The 19,462-nt window shown below is 35.5% G+C and overlaps 3 protein-coding genes and 1 long non-coding RNA gene across 7 annotated transcripts; 2 read left to right on the top strand and 2 right to left on the bottom strand.

The window, feature by feature from the left end:
- The first annotated feature begins 423 nt into the window (after positions 1 to 423).
- On the top strand, positions 424 to 5,047 carry LOC114747775 (mitochondrial carrier protein MTM1). 4 transcript variants are annotated; one of them, XM_028936120.1, is made up of 10 exons: positions 424 to 809; positions 1,235 to 1,306; positions 1,603 to 1,728; positions 2,388 to 2,447; positions 2,584 to 2,754; positions 3,446 to 3,542; positions 3,655 to 3,746; positions 3,824 to 3,973; positions 4,650 to 4,708; positions 4,794 to 5,047. In XM_028936120.1, the coding sequence occupies exons 1-10, from the start codon at positions 567 to 569 to the stop codon at positions 4,927 to 4,929; spliced, it is 1,206 nt and encodes a 401-aa protein (XP_028791953.1). In that variant the 5' UTR covers positions 424 to 566; the 3' UTR covers positions 4,930 to 5,047. The 4 variants fall into 4 exon arrangements, with proteins under 4 accessions (XP_028791953.1, XP_028791954.1, XP_028791955.1 ...); XM_028936121.1 differs by having other exon boundaries at positions 4,653 to 4,708; positions 4,794 to 5,032; XM_028936122.1 differs by lacking the exon at positions 1,235 to 1,306.
- Positions 5,048 to 5,889: 842 nt separating this feature from the next.
- LOC114747772 (arabinogalactan protein 41-like) lies at positions 5,890 to 6,698 on the bottom strand. Its single transcript, XM_028936113.1, has 2 exons — positions 6,485 to 6,698; positions 5,890 to 6,193 (listed from the first exon to the last, which is right to left on the bottom strand). Exons 1-2 carry the CDS (start codon positions 6,615 to 6,617, stop codon positions 6,099 to 6,101), a joined length of 228 nt encoding a protein of 75 aa, XP_028791946.1. The 5' UTR covers positions 6,618 to 6,698; the 3' UTR covers positions 5,890 to 6,098.
- A 1,358-nt stretch (positions 6,699 to 8,056) lies between these two features.
- On the top strand, positions 8,057 to 9,633 carry LOC114747780 (uncharacterized). Its single transcript, XR_003740410.1, has 2 exons — positions 8,057 to 8,194; positions 9,342 to 9,633. It is a non-coding gene; the product is annotated as an uncharacterized LOC114747780 (long non-coding RNA).
- A 6,190-nt stretch (positions 9,634 to 15,823) lies between these two features.
- LOC114747773 (protein trichome birefringence-like 25) lies at positions 15,824 to 19,120 on the bottom strand. Its single transcript, XM_028936116.1, has 3 exons — positions 18,772 to 19,120; positions 17,805 to 18,088; positions 15,824 to 16,898 (listed from the first exon to the last, which is right to left on the bottom strand). Exons 1-3 carry the CDS (start codon positions 19,037 to 19,039, stop codon positions 16,122 to 16,124), a joined length of 1,329 nt encoding a protein of 442 aa, XP_028791949.1. The 5' UTR covers positions 19,040 to 19,120; the 3' UTR covers positions 15,824 to 16,121.
- Between the last annotated feature and the right edge of the window lie 342 nt (positions 19,121 to 19,462).

The raw sequence follows: 19,462 nt of genomic DNA, 5'->3' as shown, positions 1-19,462 counted from the left end.
TTTTCTTCTTAATTTTTGTAAACTGATTATCAAGTTTACATTTAATAACGGAGCAAGTATATTATCTACTCTATTTATAGAGTAGATAGAAAGGATTATTTGATCTTATTTATAAGTTAGAGAAATAAATTTTTGTGCTGACTTTGTTCTCATAAGGATAAAATTAAAAAATTATTAAATTTTAAATAAGAATTAATAAAATTTAAATTTTTTTTAATAAAACACACTTATAAACAAGAAAAAAGGTTAAAGGAGTACCGGTTTACAGAGTCGGCGCTCACTTCTTTGACACGTCGTCCTAAACTCCACGCCACGAATCTCTTCCTCCGTTTCATCTTAATTTCTTCTTATGCCACCAATTTCCCATGCACATATGTATAACGCGAAGCCCCTCGAAGCAGAGACAAGGAAACAAGGCGCTAAGTCACAATGTTCCGGCGGAGCTGCCAAAGCTTCTTACCGTTTCTCTCAGAAGCTTAGAGGACCCTCTCATATGTCAAAGCGATCGAGTTTGACTTGATTTCCAGCAAAGAATCGATTTTTTTTTTTTTGTTTTGTTTTGACGAATGGTGGGCTCGAAGCAGGGCTTTCCTTCGTGGATTGGTGCGGCTGCTACCAGGGTTGATTTTGAGGGGAAGGTTTCGTCTATGTCATCGTCCAGTGATCCAAGTGATCATCACAGTGGCTCTTCGGGTGCCCCGCCGCTGAGCCATTCTGATGCTGAATTGTCTTTTGGAGAGAGAGCTTTGTCTGCCGCTGGTGCTGCTTTCGTTTCTGCTATCATCGTTAATCCACTGGATGTGGCCAAGGTATTAGGTTTAGGTTTAATTGACTCTTCAAATTTTTCATTTAGTTTTGCATTTTTCTTTGAAATTTGAGTTTTTTGCGGTAATCGTAACTCTGTCCTTGGAGCAGCAGGATAAGGAAGGAGGGTGAAATCTTCTTTGTTGAAGTGCTGTAGGTGTAAATGTTTTCCAATATAAGACAAATAATTTTTTTTTAGTGTCATTAGGTGTAAAAGCTAGAAGTATCTTTGCTTGCGTTTTCTATGATTTGGGGTGTATGTGGTTAAGATTGTTGTCATATTTCTTCTCTTTGATAGGAATGCCCAAAAGATTAGCCATATCTTATATCATCGTGTTTCATTCTTTTTAACTTTAATTCTTCTGTCCATCTTTAGTTCAAGAACAGGAATCTAAGAGGTTTCATTAAGTTTTGTGATAACTTTTTTCAGACAAGACTACAAGCTCAGGCTGCTGGGGTTTCTTATCAGAACATTTGCCGGATGGGATGTGAAACAAATACGGTATAATAAGTAGTTGTTATGCTTTTCACAAAATTTTATTTGAGAAAGTTTGCATTGACAAGTGTATATCTTATCAACTACGGTTGTAAAGCATAGAAGCATAATGGCGTTTGCTTTGAAAATTGATGGTTATTAATTACATGTTTTCCCTTCGGCATTTGTCTGATCATAATTGATTATGTATTTTGCTTCTCTTGCTTCTGTGAGTTCCTCAGAATGATATTTTCCTTTGAACCAACGGGAAGAGTCACAGTTGCTTTTTTTTTTCTTTTTTTTTTTTCAATCTTTTTATTCAGAGGGTACCGGCTGCAAGATATCCCGTTATGCAAGCATTTTCTAAATCAGAATCAGCATGCCGTTTGGGATGTTACGCTAACCAGTACAGAGGAACCCTTGATGTCTTGTACAGAGTCATACGTCAGGTTAGTGCATGGATTTTCAATTATGTTGAAAAATTTACTTGAACAAATTAAATCAATAATTTCAGCTTTTTTGTGGGATGATGTTACACTATCCAGTACAGAGGAACCCTTGCTGTTTCTTATAGTCAAGATCTTATGATAGGCCAAAGGGCTAAAAAGAGATTGAATGCAAGACCCTCCGACTAATGACAGAAAACACTTGAAATTGTGCATGTAGTTGTATAAAATTCACAAGCATGCTCAATACTATCGTCATATATTAACATCTCAATGCTCAAAAGTCACAAGTTTCCATGCAGGATCGCAAGGCATGCATCTCAAAACTCACTACCCACAATATACAAACATTTAAATAATAATTCAATTCTAAAATATCACCAATAATCAATTCCATCCTTATCTTCCATTATCTCGTTGTCATCAAGTTTGCTACCATCACTATTACTATGTAGAGTTATATCAACGGACCTAGCATGAAGTTTCTGATAATATCAGACGGAATAACCTGCACAAAGTAATATGCCATGTTTCATACATGAGTCATGATGAGAGCATTCTTATAGCTTTCCTACTGTAATAACTACATAGTCCTATTTTTTTTCCAATGGCATGTCAATATAGATTACTACAAGAAGGATCATAGGAGCTAATTTATGCAGGAAGGATTTACAAGATTGTGGAGAGGCACAAACGCAAGTTTAGCATTGGCTGTGCCATCTGTAAGCTCTCTTTCCCGTATAGGATTTATATTGTCATATGGTTTCTTTGGGGCCTGATATCATTTGGTTTGTACACATTATCTACATCTTGCATGCAGTTATATTCTAATTTTATTGTATTTTTGCTGTCAATTAGGTTGGAATCTACATGCCTTGTTATGATATCTTCCGCAACATGATGGATGACTTTACTACGCAGAATGCTCCAAACTTAACACCCTATGTTCCCCTGGCTGCAGGAACATTAGCACGGTCATTGGCTTGTATATCTTGTTATCCTGTTGAACTAGCAAGGACACGTATGCAGGTAGTCTCTAATAAGGCTCTAGCTAATTTTTGTGTGGTGATTTGTGAGATATAGGTTATTATGTCATTTAGTAATAGGCAATGATGAAAAATGGACGCCCATGATTTATATGAGAAAATCATGACATAGCAAGAAGGTTTGGCTAACCGTCCTTAGGGCAGGATTTTTTTTTTTTGGGTTTATTTTTTGGGTTTTTTTTTTGGGGGGGGGGGGGCGTGTTCAGGAACTGCTGCCGGAAAACACTCTGGATTGGCCTTCAAAAGAAGGGTTCAAACCAGAGGAAAAGGTTATGGCTTCAGTTTGGGGGTTAAGAAAAACAAGGTGCTTTTTCGTCTCCATTCTTGAGAATCTATTGGCTGCAACGTAAGAGTTGGAGATTTACCTTAAAGCATCAAGTACAGACCATTTTTTTTTTTCCGGAATAAAAGCATGGAAACCATTGCCGACATTATATATGATTTATCTGGTCATTTTCACCTTTTCTTTTTCCTTCTTTGGTGTGTGTAAATCTGGTGCATTGGTTCAGCTATTCTGGTTGACGAGGTCCCTCTGTCCTTGAAACCTCTATTGCTTTACTCCCAATGAATACTTTCTTCATTGAAAAAGCATCTTCTAAATAAACTCGAGGGCTTTGATTTTTATTTATGTTGAGTAGTAATTCATGTTTTTTCATTTGTGCCCCTCTGTTTAGGCATTTAGAGCTACCCAAAAGGGCATGCTTCCTGGCGTGTGGAAGACATTGCTTGGAGTAATCAAACCTTTAAATGGCGCAAGCCTCCTTCAAAACTGTAAGTCCAGCCCCATACTGCTTCCTTTGATGTACTTTATCATCTTTCTGAGGCAATACATAGTTCGTTTGGTTGACTCAATTAGTGGCTATTTTTATGACATCCTTAACAGTGCATAACTACCGTTTCTGGTGGACTGGCCTGGGAGCACAGCTTGCTCGGGATGTTCCATTTTCTGCAATTTGCTGGCCAACCCTTGAGCCAGTAAGATATTACTGCTTTCTTTTTTGGGTATCTTTTAGTGCATATGTTGAGTGCCACTTTCTTGCAATTCAATTCAGATTAGGAGAAGACTTCTTGGTCTGGCGGGCGATGAAGCAAGTGTAGCCACTATCCTTGGGGCAAATTTTTCAGCTGGTTTTGCTGCTGGGACCTTGGCTGCTGCTGCCACTTGTCCACTAGATGTGGCAAAAACTCGACGGCAAATAGAGGTTGTTTCTCAGAACCAAGCTTCCAGAGCATAGATTATTATTCTTGCAAACACCGCCCCTCCACAAACAAAAACGCAGAAACTTAAAGATGAAAATTATAGAAAACGATGACAAGCACAGGCTATTATATTTGTAAATGTTAAATTTATGGGGCAACTGATCGCATAAGAATACATAGCAAACTGCAGACCAAAATCAAATTCCTAGCGCCATTAGATGAGCTGTAATTTAAAGCAATTGTGTGTGTGCAGTGAATTTGTTAGTTATTCCACATTAACATATGACATTGGGATTCAAATTGAATGAAAATCCACGTACAAGTGCGATGAATTTGGAATTTATGAAGATCATTTTGTTTGAGTAAGATCAACTGGCACATCTGCAAAATTGGTTCGAACTTTGCTCATAGACCCAACCCTTTAATTCCATTCACCTCCATAGTTGATACCTAGTTTTTAGTCTTAATGTAAGAAACAATTAGATTGTAGATCATGTATTTTTTATGGAGTTTGGGATAAGTCTCTATTTTATAAACAATTTAATAAACAATGTGGCTTTATGTAAATTTCATATTTGACAACCATGGAGACTGACGAACCTCGAAAAAGTTTGTGAAAATATAAACAGTATGATGAATGTACATGTTCACAAACATGTCATCTTTGCTATTTTCCAGAAGGATCCTGAACGGGCATTGAAAATGACAACAAGGACAACATTGCTCGAGATTTGGAGGTATGACTTTTCAATTGGTTATTGGTCCAATCACATAAATTGACTCCCTTAAAATGCTTTGGACTGACCTTTGTTCTTTGTACAGGGATGGAGGATTAAGAGGGCTATTTACAGGTGTTGGCCCTCGTGTAGGTCGCGCTGGCCCTTCGGTAGGAATAGTTGTCTCCTTTTACGAGGTTGTCAAGTATACTATATACTACAGACATCACACTTCATCATAAGGCTACACATGCATTGATCTTTAAGGATTTCAACCCCATTTGAATGGAGGGTCTTTGATTTCCTTTATGGGGTTAGCTTCAGTAGTGGCTTATATCTGATAGGACAAGCAATCCCAACAACAGAAACCAACAGTGTTTTGACATCGTAAGAAGTCAGAGTAGGCTAGGCCAAATGATTCCCATTTGAAAGCGTCTGATCTCCCATACGTCCCATCACCTTCATTTGCAAAATAATTGGCACGGATGTTATTGTTACACGTGTATATTCCTGCGATCTCAAGTGGCAAAAGATGCTAAACTCGCAATAAATCATTTGTTTCTGGGGAGGACAGAGTGAACTCCCCCGCCCCCTCTCTTGTTGGCTAATTTTGCCTTTAGCTCTATAAATTGTAAGTTTGAGGCGGGTAAACTGTATGATTCCTCAGTGTGGTTGGACTTGTTTGCATTCTGACAACATATCCGTTAGAGAAATAATAAACATCACCATTATCTATGTTTCACTGATTAATGTTTTTTTTTTTTTTCAAAAGTTTATAACCTCTCTCTCTCACACAGAGTTTATAAACTCCTTGTTGATTGCAAGATGAGAAGTGATGGAGATAGGGATGACAAGTACTAAAAGGCGGATCGGTATTCCTATCCCTTAAGGTCCCATCTGGTTTGAAGTATTGAAGATGAAGGGTAAGAACTAGAATTGTAATTGAAAAAAATCATTAATCATTAACAAAATCTTTAGTATAAGTAATTACTTATTATATGAGATTAGACAAAATCCACAAAAATGGGATTGGAGAATACCACCATGGTATTTTCCAATCTCACATAGATTTGTCTAATCTTATATAATAAACAATCTCTCATATTAAATACTATTTTCTCAATCTTAATTTCTATCCCTTATTTTTAATGTTTCGTACCAAACACTATCTAAAAGACTAGAAAAGTGGAACGATCGTGAACTGAAAATGAATAAATGTAACGATAAATTACTACTCAATTAAGAGGTATAACAGATGAACACAAAAATCCCACTGCCGGCAAAATATGGAAGAAAAAATAACAACAGAATGAAAAATGAAAAGACTCCAGGTACAAGAAAATTATCCAGGAGAAGATAATAAAAAACCGCCCACTATGTTCAATCTCTCTGAAGTTCTTCTACGAAGTGCCTAGTGTGAGAACGCATCAAGAGGGTGGATGAGGTATGTCAGAACCAGTGCCACAAACATGAGCACGTAAGCAATCCCTTGATCAATTGTGGTACCTGCATAACAACATCAAGAAACAAAATTAATCAGCACGACACTAACAATAATTTATTCTTCTGATTCATGTGGCAAGTTAAAAATTACAGAACTCTACGAGTTCCAAACATGTATGTCCCTGTCAAGATGAAATACAAAAAACAGTGCTGGAAACCGCTAGAAAAGTTCAAAAGTTGAAACTCGATTTTGAGTGCAGAATTGGAAAATCTTTTCTGACGACACAGAGAGAGAGAGAGAGAGATTGGATTGTCTGTATGAGAATTTTAAGTATACAGAATTAGAGTCATTACCATCGCTGGAAGGGCCAGGTGCAGGAGAAGGAGCAGGAGGGAACGATTGGCCTTGAACGATGAAGGGCATAAAAATGGTGAAAACAAGAGCAGAGATGGCCACTATTCCAGCACAACTCTTGAAAAACGCCATGCTTTAAAGATCAAACCACTAAGAATTCCACAAGAAAAAGAATAGAATGAACAAGATTCAAACCACTTGGCTATATGTTGATTGTATGAGCCTCAGAGACTGAAACTCTCCTTTATATAACAATGGAGAAAAGGCGTACGGTGGCCCAGTGAGGCTGTAAATGTGACTGTGCATGTCTGTCCCTCTCTCGTCTTTTGTTGTAATGGGACCCACCTGAGCCGTTAGGTACATGTTTGTTGTTTTTCCACGAATAATCTTCGCCGTAATCTAATATTTTTGTGTTTGCAAAAGATTACAGGCCATAGGATGCTTTGGATTGTAGTGAGCCGTTGCAGTCAATGCTATCCGTTATCCCTATTCTGAACGTTGTGCTGTGTTTGCAACATTGGGATCAGGGGTAGCAGTTGGAATTCAAAATTGAATGATCATGTGATTTTGAAATTGAAATTGAAATTGAGATTGAAATTGAGATTTGAAGCTTTCCAACTTATAATTGTTCAGACGATCACAGGATAAAATTAAAATCCATTATTGGTCTTGCACTGTATTACTTGTTGCTAATAAAATGTTGGCTAACTGCTAACTCCTTAGCTACGTTAACGTGGGAATTAAATAGCAATGTTCTCGCTTATGATGTTATTTGTTCTGTCAGGTATTTTAGGTTTATGTCTTAGTTTAATTTATTAATATGAGTTTTTATTAGGAAAAAATGGGGAGGAGTATCCCATTAAGAATTTTATTACTGAGAAAAATCTAAATCAAAGTACCTGTACTTTGTGTTTATGAAATTTGCAGAGTATTAATGTTTTTTTGTATATAAAAATTTATCAAGTCTTTCTTATCAATAAAATTTTTAATGAAAGAAAGACTTTTTCACAATTTTTTTTCCTTATCTATATGTGTGACATATAAAAATTTATGGAAAAAAATTATATTATTCATATGAAGCTTTTCTTACAAGCATTAGCCTATAGTCTAATTTCCTTCAATGTGAAGTTCTACCTCTAATTGTTAATGTAAGAGTTAGTTTAAAATTCAATTTGTTCATAAATATATGATCCCAATTTACTTGGTCTCTCAAACTTATTTATTTTTTCAAGGTAGTATTTGTAATAGTTACGCATGTTAGATGTTTTATCAAATGTAGTTCTAGCTAATACACATGATTAGCAAGAGTATTTTAGAAAAAAAAACACATATTTATTATAAATAGATAATTTAATTAATTTTTTAATTTATTTAAATTAGTTAACTATCTTTTATATTAAAAATCAGAGATAGTATAAAAAACAATATTTTTTTTTTCTATAATTGACATCGCAACGTGAAAAAAGTAAGGGAACTGCAAACATGGGTTTCAGCCCATTACCTTCAATTGGGTTTCATACCTTATATATGCCCATCCCACCTTTCCGGCCGAAAATACTCACATCGCTTGGGGAAAGGGAAGCTGAAATCAGGGAGTGAATCGCAAGCTGAGAAAGATGATTTACAGAAAGTGGTCCCTCCTCACCGGACCGGCAGCTATTGTCGGCGGCATAGTTGGCACCATCGTTGTCGCTAATCTCGTTATCGATGTATTTTCCTCCTATTCCTATTTCTCAATACCCTCAATCTTCGTGGTTAATCCCATCTCAGATTTGTACGAAAGCGTTAGTTTTGTTTGTTTATTGAGTATAGATGGGTTCAAGTGATCTTATTTTCTTTCGTGATTCCGCTAGTTTAATCTGATTGGTTATCGTATAATGGTTTTAGTTTTGTCTTTTGACCCTCGGAAATTATCCTTTGATTCGTTTCTTGGCTTTGCTGATTGCTTTAGGCAGAATGAGAAATAATGAAATTCAAATATGAGTTTTAAGTTGTAGAGCTTCTTGCTTTATTTTACCTGGAAATGTGAATTTTTGTTTTCTGTTGTGCTCTGGGGCGACATCTTTGTGAATTTTCGCAAGGGTTTTGCTACTTTTGTCTCACAAATTAAAGATAAAGTAGCCTACAAAAAGGATTGATGATTTACTACGAGGTTGATGATCTACAGGGTTGGCTATTCGCATGGAAGTCTTTGTATCTGATTGATTGACGTGGTTGATTTGATCTTGTGCTGATTGTAGTTGAAACTTGAGTATCAATGTTATCTGACCCGAGGCCTGTCTAAGTTAGATACTGCTTTCGATCACTAGGCGTCACTAGAAACAGGGAGATATCATAGTATGTTTTGGCTTGTGCACGTGTGTGCATGTTCAAGCAAGGCATATTAGCGTAAGAACTGGACCTTGTTCCCTCTAGTCTGCGACCTAGACCTATTTGTACATCACATTTGGAGGTTCCATTGATTGACCGAATAAGCAGATTGTGGAACTATACAACCTGCATCTGCAAGAAAATATACAATTGCCTCTACAGTTTCCTTGATTTTGTTAATCAGAAAACAAGAACGGAGTATAAATGTTAAAGTGGAATGAAATGCAGAAAAATCAGAATGAGTTATTTTCACTCGGGAAAAAAAAGGAAAAAGAAAAAGAGAGATCAGAATGTTTCCTTTAAAATGAAGGGTCGACTATAAATTTTTCTTTTTCTGTAGTAAATTTTGTCCGATTCTAATGTTGAGATTTAGTTGGGTTTCTGGCAACTGCTACGTTGTGTATATTGCTGGCTGTTGGCACAAAGCATACTTATTTTAATTCCCTTTGGTGATTGTAATTGACTTTCTGGTAATGGAATATGCAGAATCCGTTTCTTAAAAGAGAGAAAAGGAACCTTGCTGATCAACATGCAACGAAGTAGGAGAAAAGATCTCAAGGGGTTTAAAGTCGGGATGTCTTCTAATTTTTGTTATGTGATCTCTCTGTGTGCTGTTTTGCGAGAGTTGTGCTTCTGAGTGAATAATTCTTGGATTCTGAATGGAGTCTGGGGTATGGATCCTTGTCCAGATGGCTGTATCTGATGTTTTGCTTACAGAAGTTTAAGAGGACCTGCTCTTCCTTTCTGAAAAGCCAGATACCATGTTGTTTTATCTGTTCAAAATACCCGTTCAAAATATCTGTTCAATATTTCTTTCTTTTTCTTTTTTTGGTGAAATACCCTCCTTATTCTATTTATCAAAGCTTGCTGCCCGGTTATCATGTTTTAGATATTGACTTAGAAATGGGTGGAGCAGCAATACTGACATTTTAATCCCTTTTAAATCTCCAACGGCCCTTTTTTTTGTGGAAATAATGTCTTTCAAATAAGAAAAACAAAATTAATGTAATGAAATGTCAATATGTAATCAGATACTTGGGTGGTACAACTTAAAATATCATCCCACTTGTAGTTTTGAAAAATAGAATGATAAGACAAAAGACAAATGCAGTTATAAGAGAGTGTAGTGTTAGAATTGTTGCGCAGCAAGAGAATTTCAATCTTTGAGGTGGCCCCCAATTTGTGAATGAAGGTTGGACGTATTTCATGCAGGTATTTTGATGCTTGGAACGTTAAAATGTTGAACATGAATGATTAAGCAAAGAAAAAAGACTTATGTAGTTAATTTATATCTTAATTGGATCAATATATGTAAATTTTTTTAATGTATTACTATTATTTATCCTATAACAAATTCTTTCTGCCAACCTTTTTGTTAATATTATTAACACTTTAAATTTCACTTGCCTTAGTTTAGTTGGACAAAAATATGCTTCCACTGTCCCTCAACCGAATTTTGTAATTTGAGCAATAGGGATAATACAATTTTGTGGCCCTTTAAGTGTGTTTTAATTTTAGTTTTAGTCTCTCAATTTTTTTTAATTTAAAATATTATTTTTTATAATTTAATAAAAATATGGATCATTTTGCCTATTGATGGTTTAAAACTTATAGTTTAAAACTTGATGAATTAAAAAAAAATGATAACAAATTTGAAAGACTAAAGATTATATTGACTCAAAGTATTAAAATTAGTTTAAAATTATGAGTACATAGGAAATATAATTTAATTTTTTCAAATATATCTTTATTTACAAGTGAATATGTGAGAGTAAAAAAAGATAAAAGAAAATGTATAGGAAAAAGATAACAAGCGAGAGTATATTAATTAAAAATAAAATTGATGAAAGTATATTTAATGTTTAGATAAACCCAAAAAATTTGTAAAAAGAGGCAATCAATGTGAAATTTGAATATTATAATAAGAGACAGAGGAAATATTAAGCATATAAGTCTAAACACTCAAATTTTTTTTCTTAAACCAAATTTTAAGGCATTATAGTTATTTTTTGTGGTGTTATTTAATGAAATTATACATTAAAATTTCAAAGGCTTATTTGCCCATCATCTAAGTATTTGAGAAAGACTTGAAATGTATTTATGAATCTGTCCACCTCCTCTTTCTCTTCTTTCATAGGAACTTCGACCCCTTAAAAGATATCATCCACTTTAACATCGTCAAGTGTCGTTAATTTGATCCCTAAAAAGATATTTAAGAAATTGTTATCATCAAATTCTACTACAATTAAAAGGAGATAACAAAATAACCATGAGAGTAGGGAAAACAAATTCATAGAGCTAACAAAAACGACAAAATTTGATTGGTATCAAAGACATGCGTAATGATGAGAATGAAATACATAACCACATAAGATTTTACCTATAATATAGTTCAGTTCATTTATTGAAAAAAGTTCATATAGCACAATTCTCATCCTTTAGGCTATGGAGAAGGATTTGAAAGACATTCATGATCCTTCTACCTCTTCATACTCTTTCTACGCAGCTACCTTAACTCTCCAAGAGAGATCCTCCACCTTGACATTATCAAGTGGCATTAATTTCATCTAAAAAATATTCCAAAAAAATTATCATTATCAAGCTCTCCATGACTGAAAAATGATACAAGAATAACCAAGAAATGAATGAAAGCATATTTGTAAAATGCTAGCAAGAATGACAAGTCTTATATTTCAACCATATTTCCTAGTGCAAACCTTTGCATTTGTGGATTTTAATTGTGTAATCAGGCTAAGTTAGAGGTTTTTATGTATCAAGGCTAAGTCAATTATGTGTTTTTATATGATAAATCTTGAGTTTTATTCATTCATCAGCTCTTATGTATCTTATATACTTTGGATTAGATGAACATGAGCTCAATTTGACTATGCAGGTGGATAAAAGCTGAAGAAATCAAAGAAAGATGATTATGCCAAGGTTCGTCACAGAAACATCTCTAAATAAGGGACGCAAATCCACTAATTTAAAAGCTGTCATTTTGAGTTTGCTGCGACAATCATTTTGCTTCGCCGCGGGGAAAGGACCAAAATCTGGATTCAAATCTGCAGAATATCACGCATTCAGGGGAGGAAAGAAAATATCATAGCAACATCCACTTGCTTAATCCAGCTGGCATTTTTCTTGTAAAATTTGCCTAGACACTTCAAGATTGGAGGAATATAAGCTCTAGAAGATTCAGATCATCACATTCTATCGTTTTCTCTCTATTCTGACATCTCTCTTTCTCTCTCTCTCTCTGCGTTTTCTGATTCTTTCTCATTTCCATCACTATTTTCACATCTCTTCTTGAATCTACCATGACGTCCATTGGAGCTTGGTCAAGTGAAGATTTCGTCCATGAGTGGCTAAGTTCCTCATTCTTCTCTCACAGTGGCAATGGCTAGAGCTTGGAGCAATTTAGGAGAGTTTCAACTGGTTAAATCTCTTCTTCTTCATTCTTTAATAATTCTTAGGTCTTAAAAATGCTATTTGATATGTAGATGGATTGTATTGGATTATATTTGTGTTAGAGATTTAATTGTGTATCTTTGGAATTTCAAGATTTGTTTTTGGCATTTGAACTTCATATCTTCAATCCTTTGTAATTGACTTGGTCTAGCTTTTGCTTTGGAATTGTTTAGACTATCTAATGGCATTCTAAGGTGGCTTAATTGTTAGATTTCTTTATATGTTGAAAGCAATTCTTGATTCCAATTCTGCTAATTGTGCTTAATCAACCTATTTGTGGTTAATTCATATTCAAGGTGGCTTGGTATGTATTAATCCATTTAGGCCTAGACTAAGAGTTTAACTATGAAATGAAAGTTTCTCTCTCACAATGACTTAGACTTTCCTCATTCCAGATGATTTAGGAGTTAGCAGCAATTAAGTGGAAAATCTCTTATAGGAGATCGAAGTAACTATGCGAGAAGAGGATGAGGAGAAGGACATGGTCATGAATGTCATGAATGTCCTCCTCAAGAGTCCAAAGGATGAGAATTGTGCTATATGCACTTTTTCATAATTGAGCCGGCTCATATTGTAGTTAATGTCCTGTAAGATCACTTGTTTCACTCTTATTATGTTCATCTATGATATCAGTCAAATTCTCAGTGGTTCTTTGAACTCTTCCTTTAATCACCTTAGGGGTTCAAAACAGATAACCGTAAAGAAATATGCAATAAAATAGCACAATCTGAGTCGTATCACTTTAGGGAGCTGAAATGAAAATGATCAGTAGGTTAACTATATGTACAAGTTTGGAGGTTTTGTTTGTCTACTTCTAAATGAATGTAAATGACTTGTTTATGAATTTTCTCTTTTAGAATGAAATAAAGGAAAGAAAATTCATGAAAAGCTAATAAGAACAACAAAGAATTTGATTGGTATTAGAAACGGACACGATGAGGGTGAAATAGGTAACTACATGGAACCTTAATGATAACATGCTCAGGTTCACTAATCGGGAAAGTGCATATAATTCAACTCTCATTCCCTACCTCAAGAAGGACTTGAAGGATATTTATGATTATATTTGATAGTCTCATATTCTCATGTGTTTTAATTAGGATTTTGGGAGATTATTTCTATGGTATTTGTAAAAATCAGGAATAAATATGGCAAATATTTTTTGATTGGATTTCATGGATAAAAATGGATTTTATAGTAGCATTTTAGCTTCTTTCTCAAACAGGACATGTGTTGTTTTATGTGTTGTTGTGAACTCAAGGGTAATTTTGAAAAACGCATGCTCAAAAGGAATTCCAATGAGCAAGGGAGATGAAGTGAACAGATAGAAAATTCAAAGGTAAGAGTCGGATTTCCATCACTAATAGAATTAACTTTCCATCCAAACTCAAATCAACACCTAAACAAAAAAGAGTAAAGGAAGTAACTAAAATTAATTCATTTTTCCAGCTGGGCTAATCAAATTCAGTAGAAAGCAAGTTATAGAGAAATATTTTCAACTAAAAATCAAAGAGAATAAGAAGAATTGAAGAGGCCGAAATGTATAAAAGAGAAGCTATGTCACTTCATCACACTCAGATTCACTTTCATCCAGACGCATTCTATTTCCTTCTCTCTTCTAATTCTCTTCTGATCGAATTCCAGCTCTGAGTTTCTACCTTGAAGACTTTCCATTTCAAAGATCAGATCTATGGAAGGTTCAAGCTTTCAGCCAAGTGTAGCAGATCCAGTCTCTATGGGTAGCCGGACTTCATTCTTCCTAGGAGTTAAGCCATGACCTGAGCTATTATGATGCATATGGAATCTTCATTCACATTTTCCATTTGATTTTTGTAGTTTAGATTTAATCGCTAGTTGTAATTTAGATCTAAACTTGCTGATAAAATGTGTTCTGTCATTTAGAATGGAGTATGATTTGTGGATTATTCGTACTATGTAATTCCATGTTTATTCTTGCTTTTGAGTAGATTAAAGTGTTGCTTGATTTCAGTAGACTTAAGTGTAGCACTCTAAACAACTAAATCATGGCAGAGGAAGTTTTCTCTATTTTCAGAATGGTTAATTGCACAATACTTTCATCCACTTGCTGACTCCTTATCTTTAATGAGCAATGATGGCCAAATATAACTTTTAGGAGGTGATTTCTTCTTATTTCATCAACATTTTGTTAATCATTTACATTGTTGTTTTCCACTTTGTCATAAAACAAAAAACTCAAAAAAACAGTTCATCTAGTCTATCTCAATCTAATTCCTTCATTAATCACTTCTAGTTTTAATTTATAACAATTGCCAAAAATTCTTGAGAGCTACTTATCAAGAGATCAACATAAGATTGTTCACTCTATTCCGTGGAAAATAATTCTGGAAATTGATCGCTTTATGACTAGTTTATTACTATCCACATCCTCATCCTCTTTTCGTACAACTACCTGAACCCCGAGAAAAAGATCTTTCACTTCGACATCGTTAAGCAGAATCAATCTGATCCCAAAATAATATTCAAGAAATTATCATCACCAAGTTCTACCATAGCTAAAAGGGGATAACAAGAATTACCAAGACATGAGGGAAAGATAATTTATAAAGAGCTAACAAGAACAACCTTAAATTTGACCACTAGTAAAGACCGACACAATAAGAGTGAAATAGGTTGCCTCACGAGACTTTAACTATAATATGGTTTAGCTCATTTATTGGGGAAGTGTCTATTGCACAATTCTCATCCTTTGGACTTTTAAGCAGGACTTGAAGGACATTCATGATCCTGTTTACGTCCTCATCCTCTTTTTGCACAACTACCTCAACTCCTTAGAAAAAGATCATCCACTTGAACATCATTAAGCAGCATTAATTCGATTCCTAGAAAGACATTCAAGAAATTGTCATAATTAAGCTCTATCATACCTAAAACAGGATAACAAGAACAATCAAAAATTGAGGAAAAGTATATTAATAAAAAAACTAAAACGAATGACCAAGAATTTGACGCCCATGACGATGTAATACTTGCACTCCTTTGTCTTCTTCAGCAAGCACTGATCTTGGTTGTTTCTATCCAATTTCTTTGCAAAATCTTTTTTAATTCAAAGGGAGTGTTATCCTTTACTCCCTCACCTTCCTCTTAAAAACCCTGACCAAATTGCAATTTCTTTTTTAATTTCCGATAGCCATTTTTTTAATTATGGAGAAAGGAAAATCATAAAGCATAGATTGTCTCTTCATTAAGAAAAATAAATTTATGTAATGAAATGTAAACATGTAATATTTTTGCCAAGAAAATATGTAAGAAGATATTTGTATGATAAAAGTTAAAATCTTTATCATATGTAGTTTTGAAGAATTAGAATTAGAAAATAGACTGTTGGAATTAGACGAGAGTGGAGGGCCAGGATTGTTGCGCAGGAAGAGAATCCAAATGCCTTTGAGATGGCCCACAAAATTGGCTTTGAAAGTTGAACATGTTTGTGCTTAAACAATGAATTCTTGGAAGATAAATGATTGAAGAAAAAAAATGCCGCGCATTATACTATAACTCATAAGGCCAGTTATTTTCTTATGCTGCCATTTCATAAAATTACAGGTTGAAATTTCAGTTTGCAAACAAGGCAAAGCAAAAGGCATGAATGGCCTATTTTCTCCAAAACGAAACCTTTCTTGCATTTCCTCCGATGAACACAAACCCCAATCGTCATATTTTGCAATAAACTACAAGGTAGCAGGTAGCGTCAGCTGCAGATTATCAAAGCTGTGCTTCCTACAAGCCACACCGACCCAAGCACATTGTTGAGCTTCAATATTATCTGCCTTTGACAAGCATTTCCATTACCAAATCGTTCCATGAGTCAATCGGTCCCGGCAAGCACCAATGCAAACAATCGTTCTGAACTTTAGCATTCTTATCCCTTGCAAATGGCTGGTATTGCCGGTACGGCCCCGGGTGTCCGTCCGGTCTTAAGAGTGACAGAAAAGTTGTGTCCAGAAGTTTCAAAGTTGCGCCATGGTTGAATCCTATGGATGCGGCCTTCTCAAATTCCTCTAGCTCAATGTCACGCATAATGGAATCTACATCTACGGGATCAATCTGACCCTCTTTGAAGGGCACTGTTCTATTGCAATACCCTCCACTAAACCATTCTCCATTCTCAAAGTGGTCCGGTGTGGTGGTTCTGAAGAAAACATTAGCATTGTGGGGAGAGTTTGTGATGAAGTTAAACACCAGTTTTAATGCTTTCCGGTACGCATAGTCAAATCCTAACTCTGTTAGATTCTTTCCTGGGCAGTAATGGCAGCCAGTGACAGTGTCATTCTCGTGGTATATTGCACTCTTGAGAAACCATTTGCCACCAGCAATTACAACATAATCAAAATCCTCATACCGGTTGGTCCATTTGTCGTCGAGGTTGTCCAGATAAAGCTGTATTTCTGAAGAGGAAACTCCGTTTATGTCCTCAAAGATGGCTGATTTTACAAGGAAAGGGGCCCATATTACTGAGAGTGTGAAGTTGTGAGTGGGGAACTTCCATGTTTTGGATTTGTATTCCTCGTCGTGGTAGATCTCAATAGCTGGTTCCGCCTGCACAACAATAATGAGAGAAACTTGGTCATGTTCTCGCTTTGTAGGACCATGTTTGCAGCAAACAGGAGACAATCCACAGGGCTGCAAATAGGGAAGCCAGGTTCATATGTGGGGACAAATCTATGGACTATTATAATGCCGATCAACTAAGCAAGACAAAAGCAATCACGTCCCAAGGTTCAGCATTTTAGATCATTCATTCGTACATATGCTATAACCAAACCAAAAACAAACCGGTCAAGTTCATCTTGGATAAACTTTTAAATGTTAGATATAAGTCTTTCTGAAAATTTTACCACATGCACTTGCACATTTGTTTTTTCAATTTCATTCCCTCGTATTTGGCAGTTCGCACTTTTAATCCCAAAACTAATCTTGAAGGAACTGTTAATAAACCATGAAATCTCCCGGGTCTTTCCATGATTATGGTAGGTAAACCTCCCTGGAAAAGGAAATTATGCCATCTTTAAAAGCAGTGGACCAAGGATGAAGATGCTAGCTGTCCTCCACTGCAAATTAAATTGCTCAAATTGACATATTCTTACTCTCACTTTACCTATCAATTATACACAAATCAGATTAAGCAGATGCGTGCAGAACGCAGAATATGTCTCAGATCTCAGATATTTTTATGAACAGAGTCCCTTTATCGCAGGTATTGGCTTTTACTGGATTGAAAAATGCTAAAGGGAAGTCCGATTAAACACAGTCCACACAAATTTCCTCCAAAATAGTGAAGACAAAGAAACTGATGTACATATTACAGTAAGTAATAAACGATAATGTAATTAGTAGAGAAGTAAAGGCTTGTCTCAGACAAAATTCGAAAAGGAAATTACCAAACAAGAACAACGATTTCGAACCAAATTACGGGCAAAGCGGGTCAAAAAAATGTAACTTTACCTGTGAGAGTATGCAAAGTAGGGACTGGACATGGTTACGAGAGATGGAATCGCCAATAAAAGCCCAGGATTTATCCCTCATGAGATGAAGAAATTTTTGTGGATTGAATCTGGGTAATTCACAGTCCCTTGGACTCCACCTCCAGTACAGGTAGCCTGTGTCAGGACGTCCGTTTCTCATACAGTTTTGATGATCTTCAAGCTCAATGCAGGTCTCATTGGTGTACACTGGACCAGATGGGTCCGGCACCCAGTCACCCACAAAAATGTCACATTTCTCTGAAACTGCATATTTTTAATGGACATTCATCACTTGATAACCAAAAATAGCATTTGATATTCGATCAGATTTAGAAAAATTTCTTTTCAAGTATTTGCTACGAACCCAAAAAGGGTACATTCAATAAATTCACGTCTTTCTGAAAATCCAACAATTGATCGTATCATTAACTCTGTGCTTCTACAGTTTCAATGCTTTAACTGAAACTTACTAATCACTTTCCAATCGTTAACTTAATAAAGTCGCAAGTAAAATCACCTAAATCGAAAGCGAGAATCAGAAATACTTGTGCCCATGTGTGATTGCTGTTTTGATACTAATTTAATGATTTAACGGGGGCAAAAGCCATTTCCCAACATCAAAAACTGGAAAATTTTGAAGCATCAGTACTTAAAAGACGAAGCTTTATGTTGTCTGGCTAATAACACTGTATATCTTGTTATATTCTGGTATTTGCATTTCTGCTTCTTAACCAGAAAGCCTCAGATTCGTTGCGTTCCCCGGAATTGAAACTTAAGAATAACGGACAGTAACTGACTCTGCAATACGACAGAATATGCAACGTCTTGGTGTTTCAGACAAAAATGAGATAAGTTGAAATAACAAGAGTTATATTCCACTTAATGCATGTCTTACCGGAATCAAGGTGAACAATACACTTGGGGGCCAAAACTGAAAATTTCCTCACCTTTCTGGGATGTTTGGCTCTGGTTTGCCGGAAAATCAACAGAATCAGGAACTTGAGGGGGAGGAGGAGAAAGTACAGGGGACTCTGCTTTGTCGTTATTCGGAGCAAGAGGTGTCTCTACCACTAAGAATAAGCTGAAAGAATCAGACAACAGAAGGCGAATAGCGAGACCCACCAAGAAAAATGAGAGTAAGCACTTGAGAAAGGCCTGGTTTTTGTGTTTTTGAGGGAAAAATGGGTTCGAAGCGGACCTTATTTCCTTCATCATTTGGAGTTGAGAGAAACCATGAAAATCTGAGGAAGGGGAAGAAGAAGGACAGGTAAGAGCAACAGAGACTAATTAACTAAGCATTCTTCTCTTGACCAAAAAAAAAAAAAACTAAGCATTCTTCTCGACCAACCAAACTATGCTTAGCATGGAGATCATTTAAGCAATGATTAATTATTATTCATTTAAAAGAAAGGAGTGGTTTCTCTTTTCGATCTTATAAAAAATAAAATAAACGTACAGATTGCCACAACGTGCCCATTCGCTGAAACTTTAAAAAAAGGCTTGAAAATAAAAAATTTTAACGAATAAAGGTTCAATCAGTCTTCTTAAGTTATCGTTTATGATCACCCTCCTCCGATTTTTCCAGGCGGCGGATGATGAGGGAAGTTACTTAGGTTGTTATTTTTGTTACTCCTCTTG

This window comes from Neltuma alba, unplaced genomic scaffold (genome assembly GCF_004799145.2).
Source record: "Neltuma alba isolate B1F8T4 unplaced genomic scaffold, ASM479914v2 tig00005447_pilon, whole genome shotgun sequence".
Lineage (NCBI taxonomy): Eukaryota > Viridiplantae > Streptophyta > Magnoliopsida > Fabales > Fabaceae > Neltuma > Neltuma alba.
Note: the sequence above shows the minus strand (reverse complement) of the source record. Positions and strands in the feature narration are given on the sequence as shown.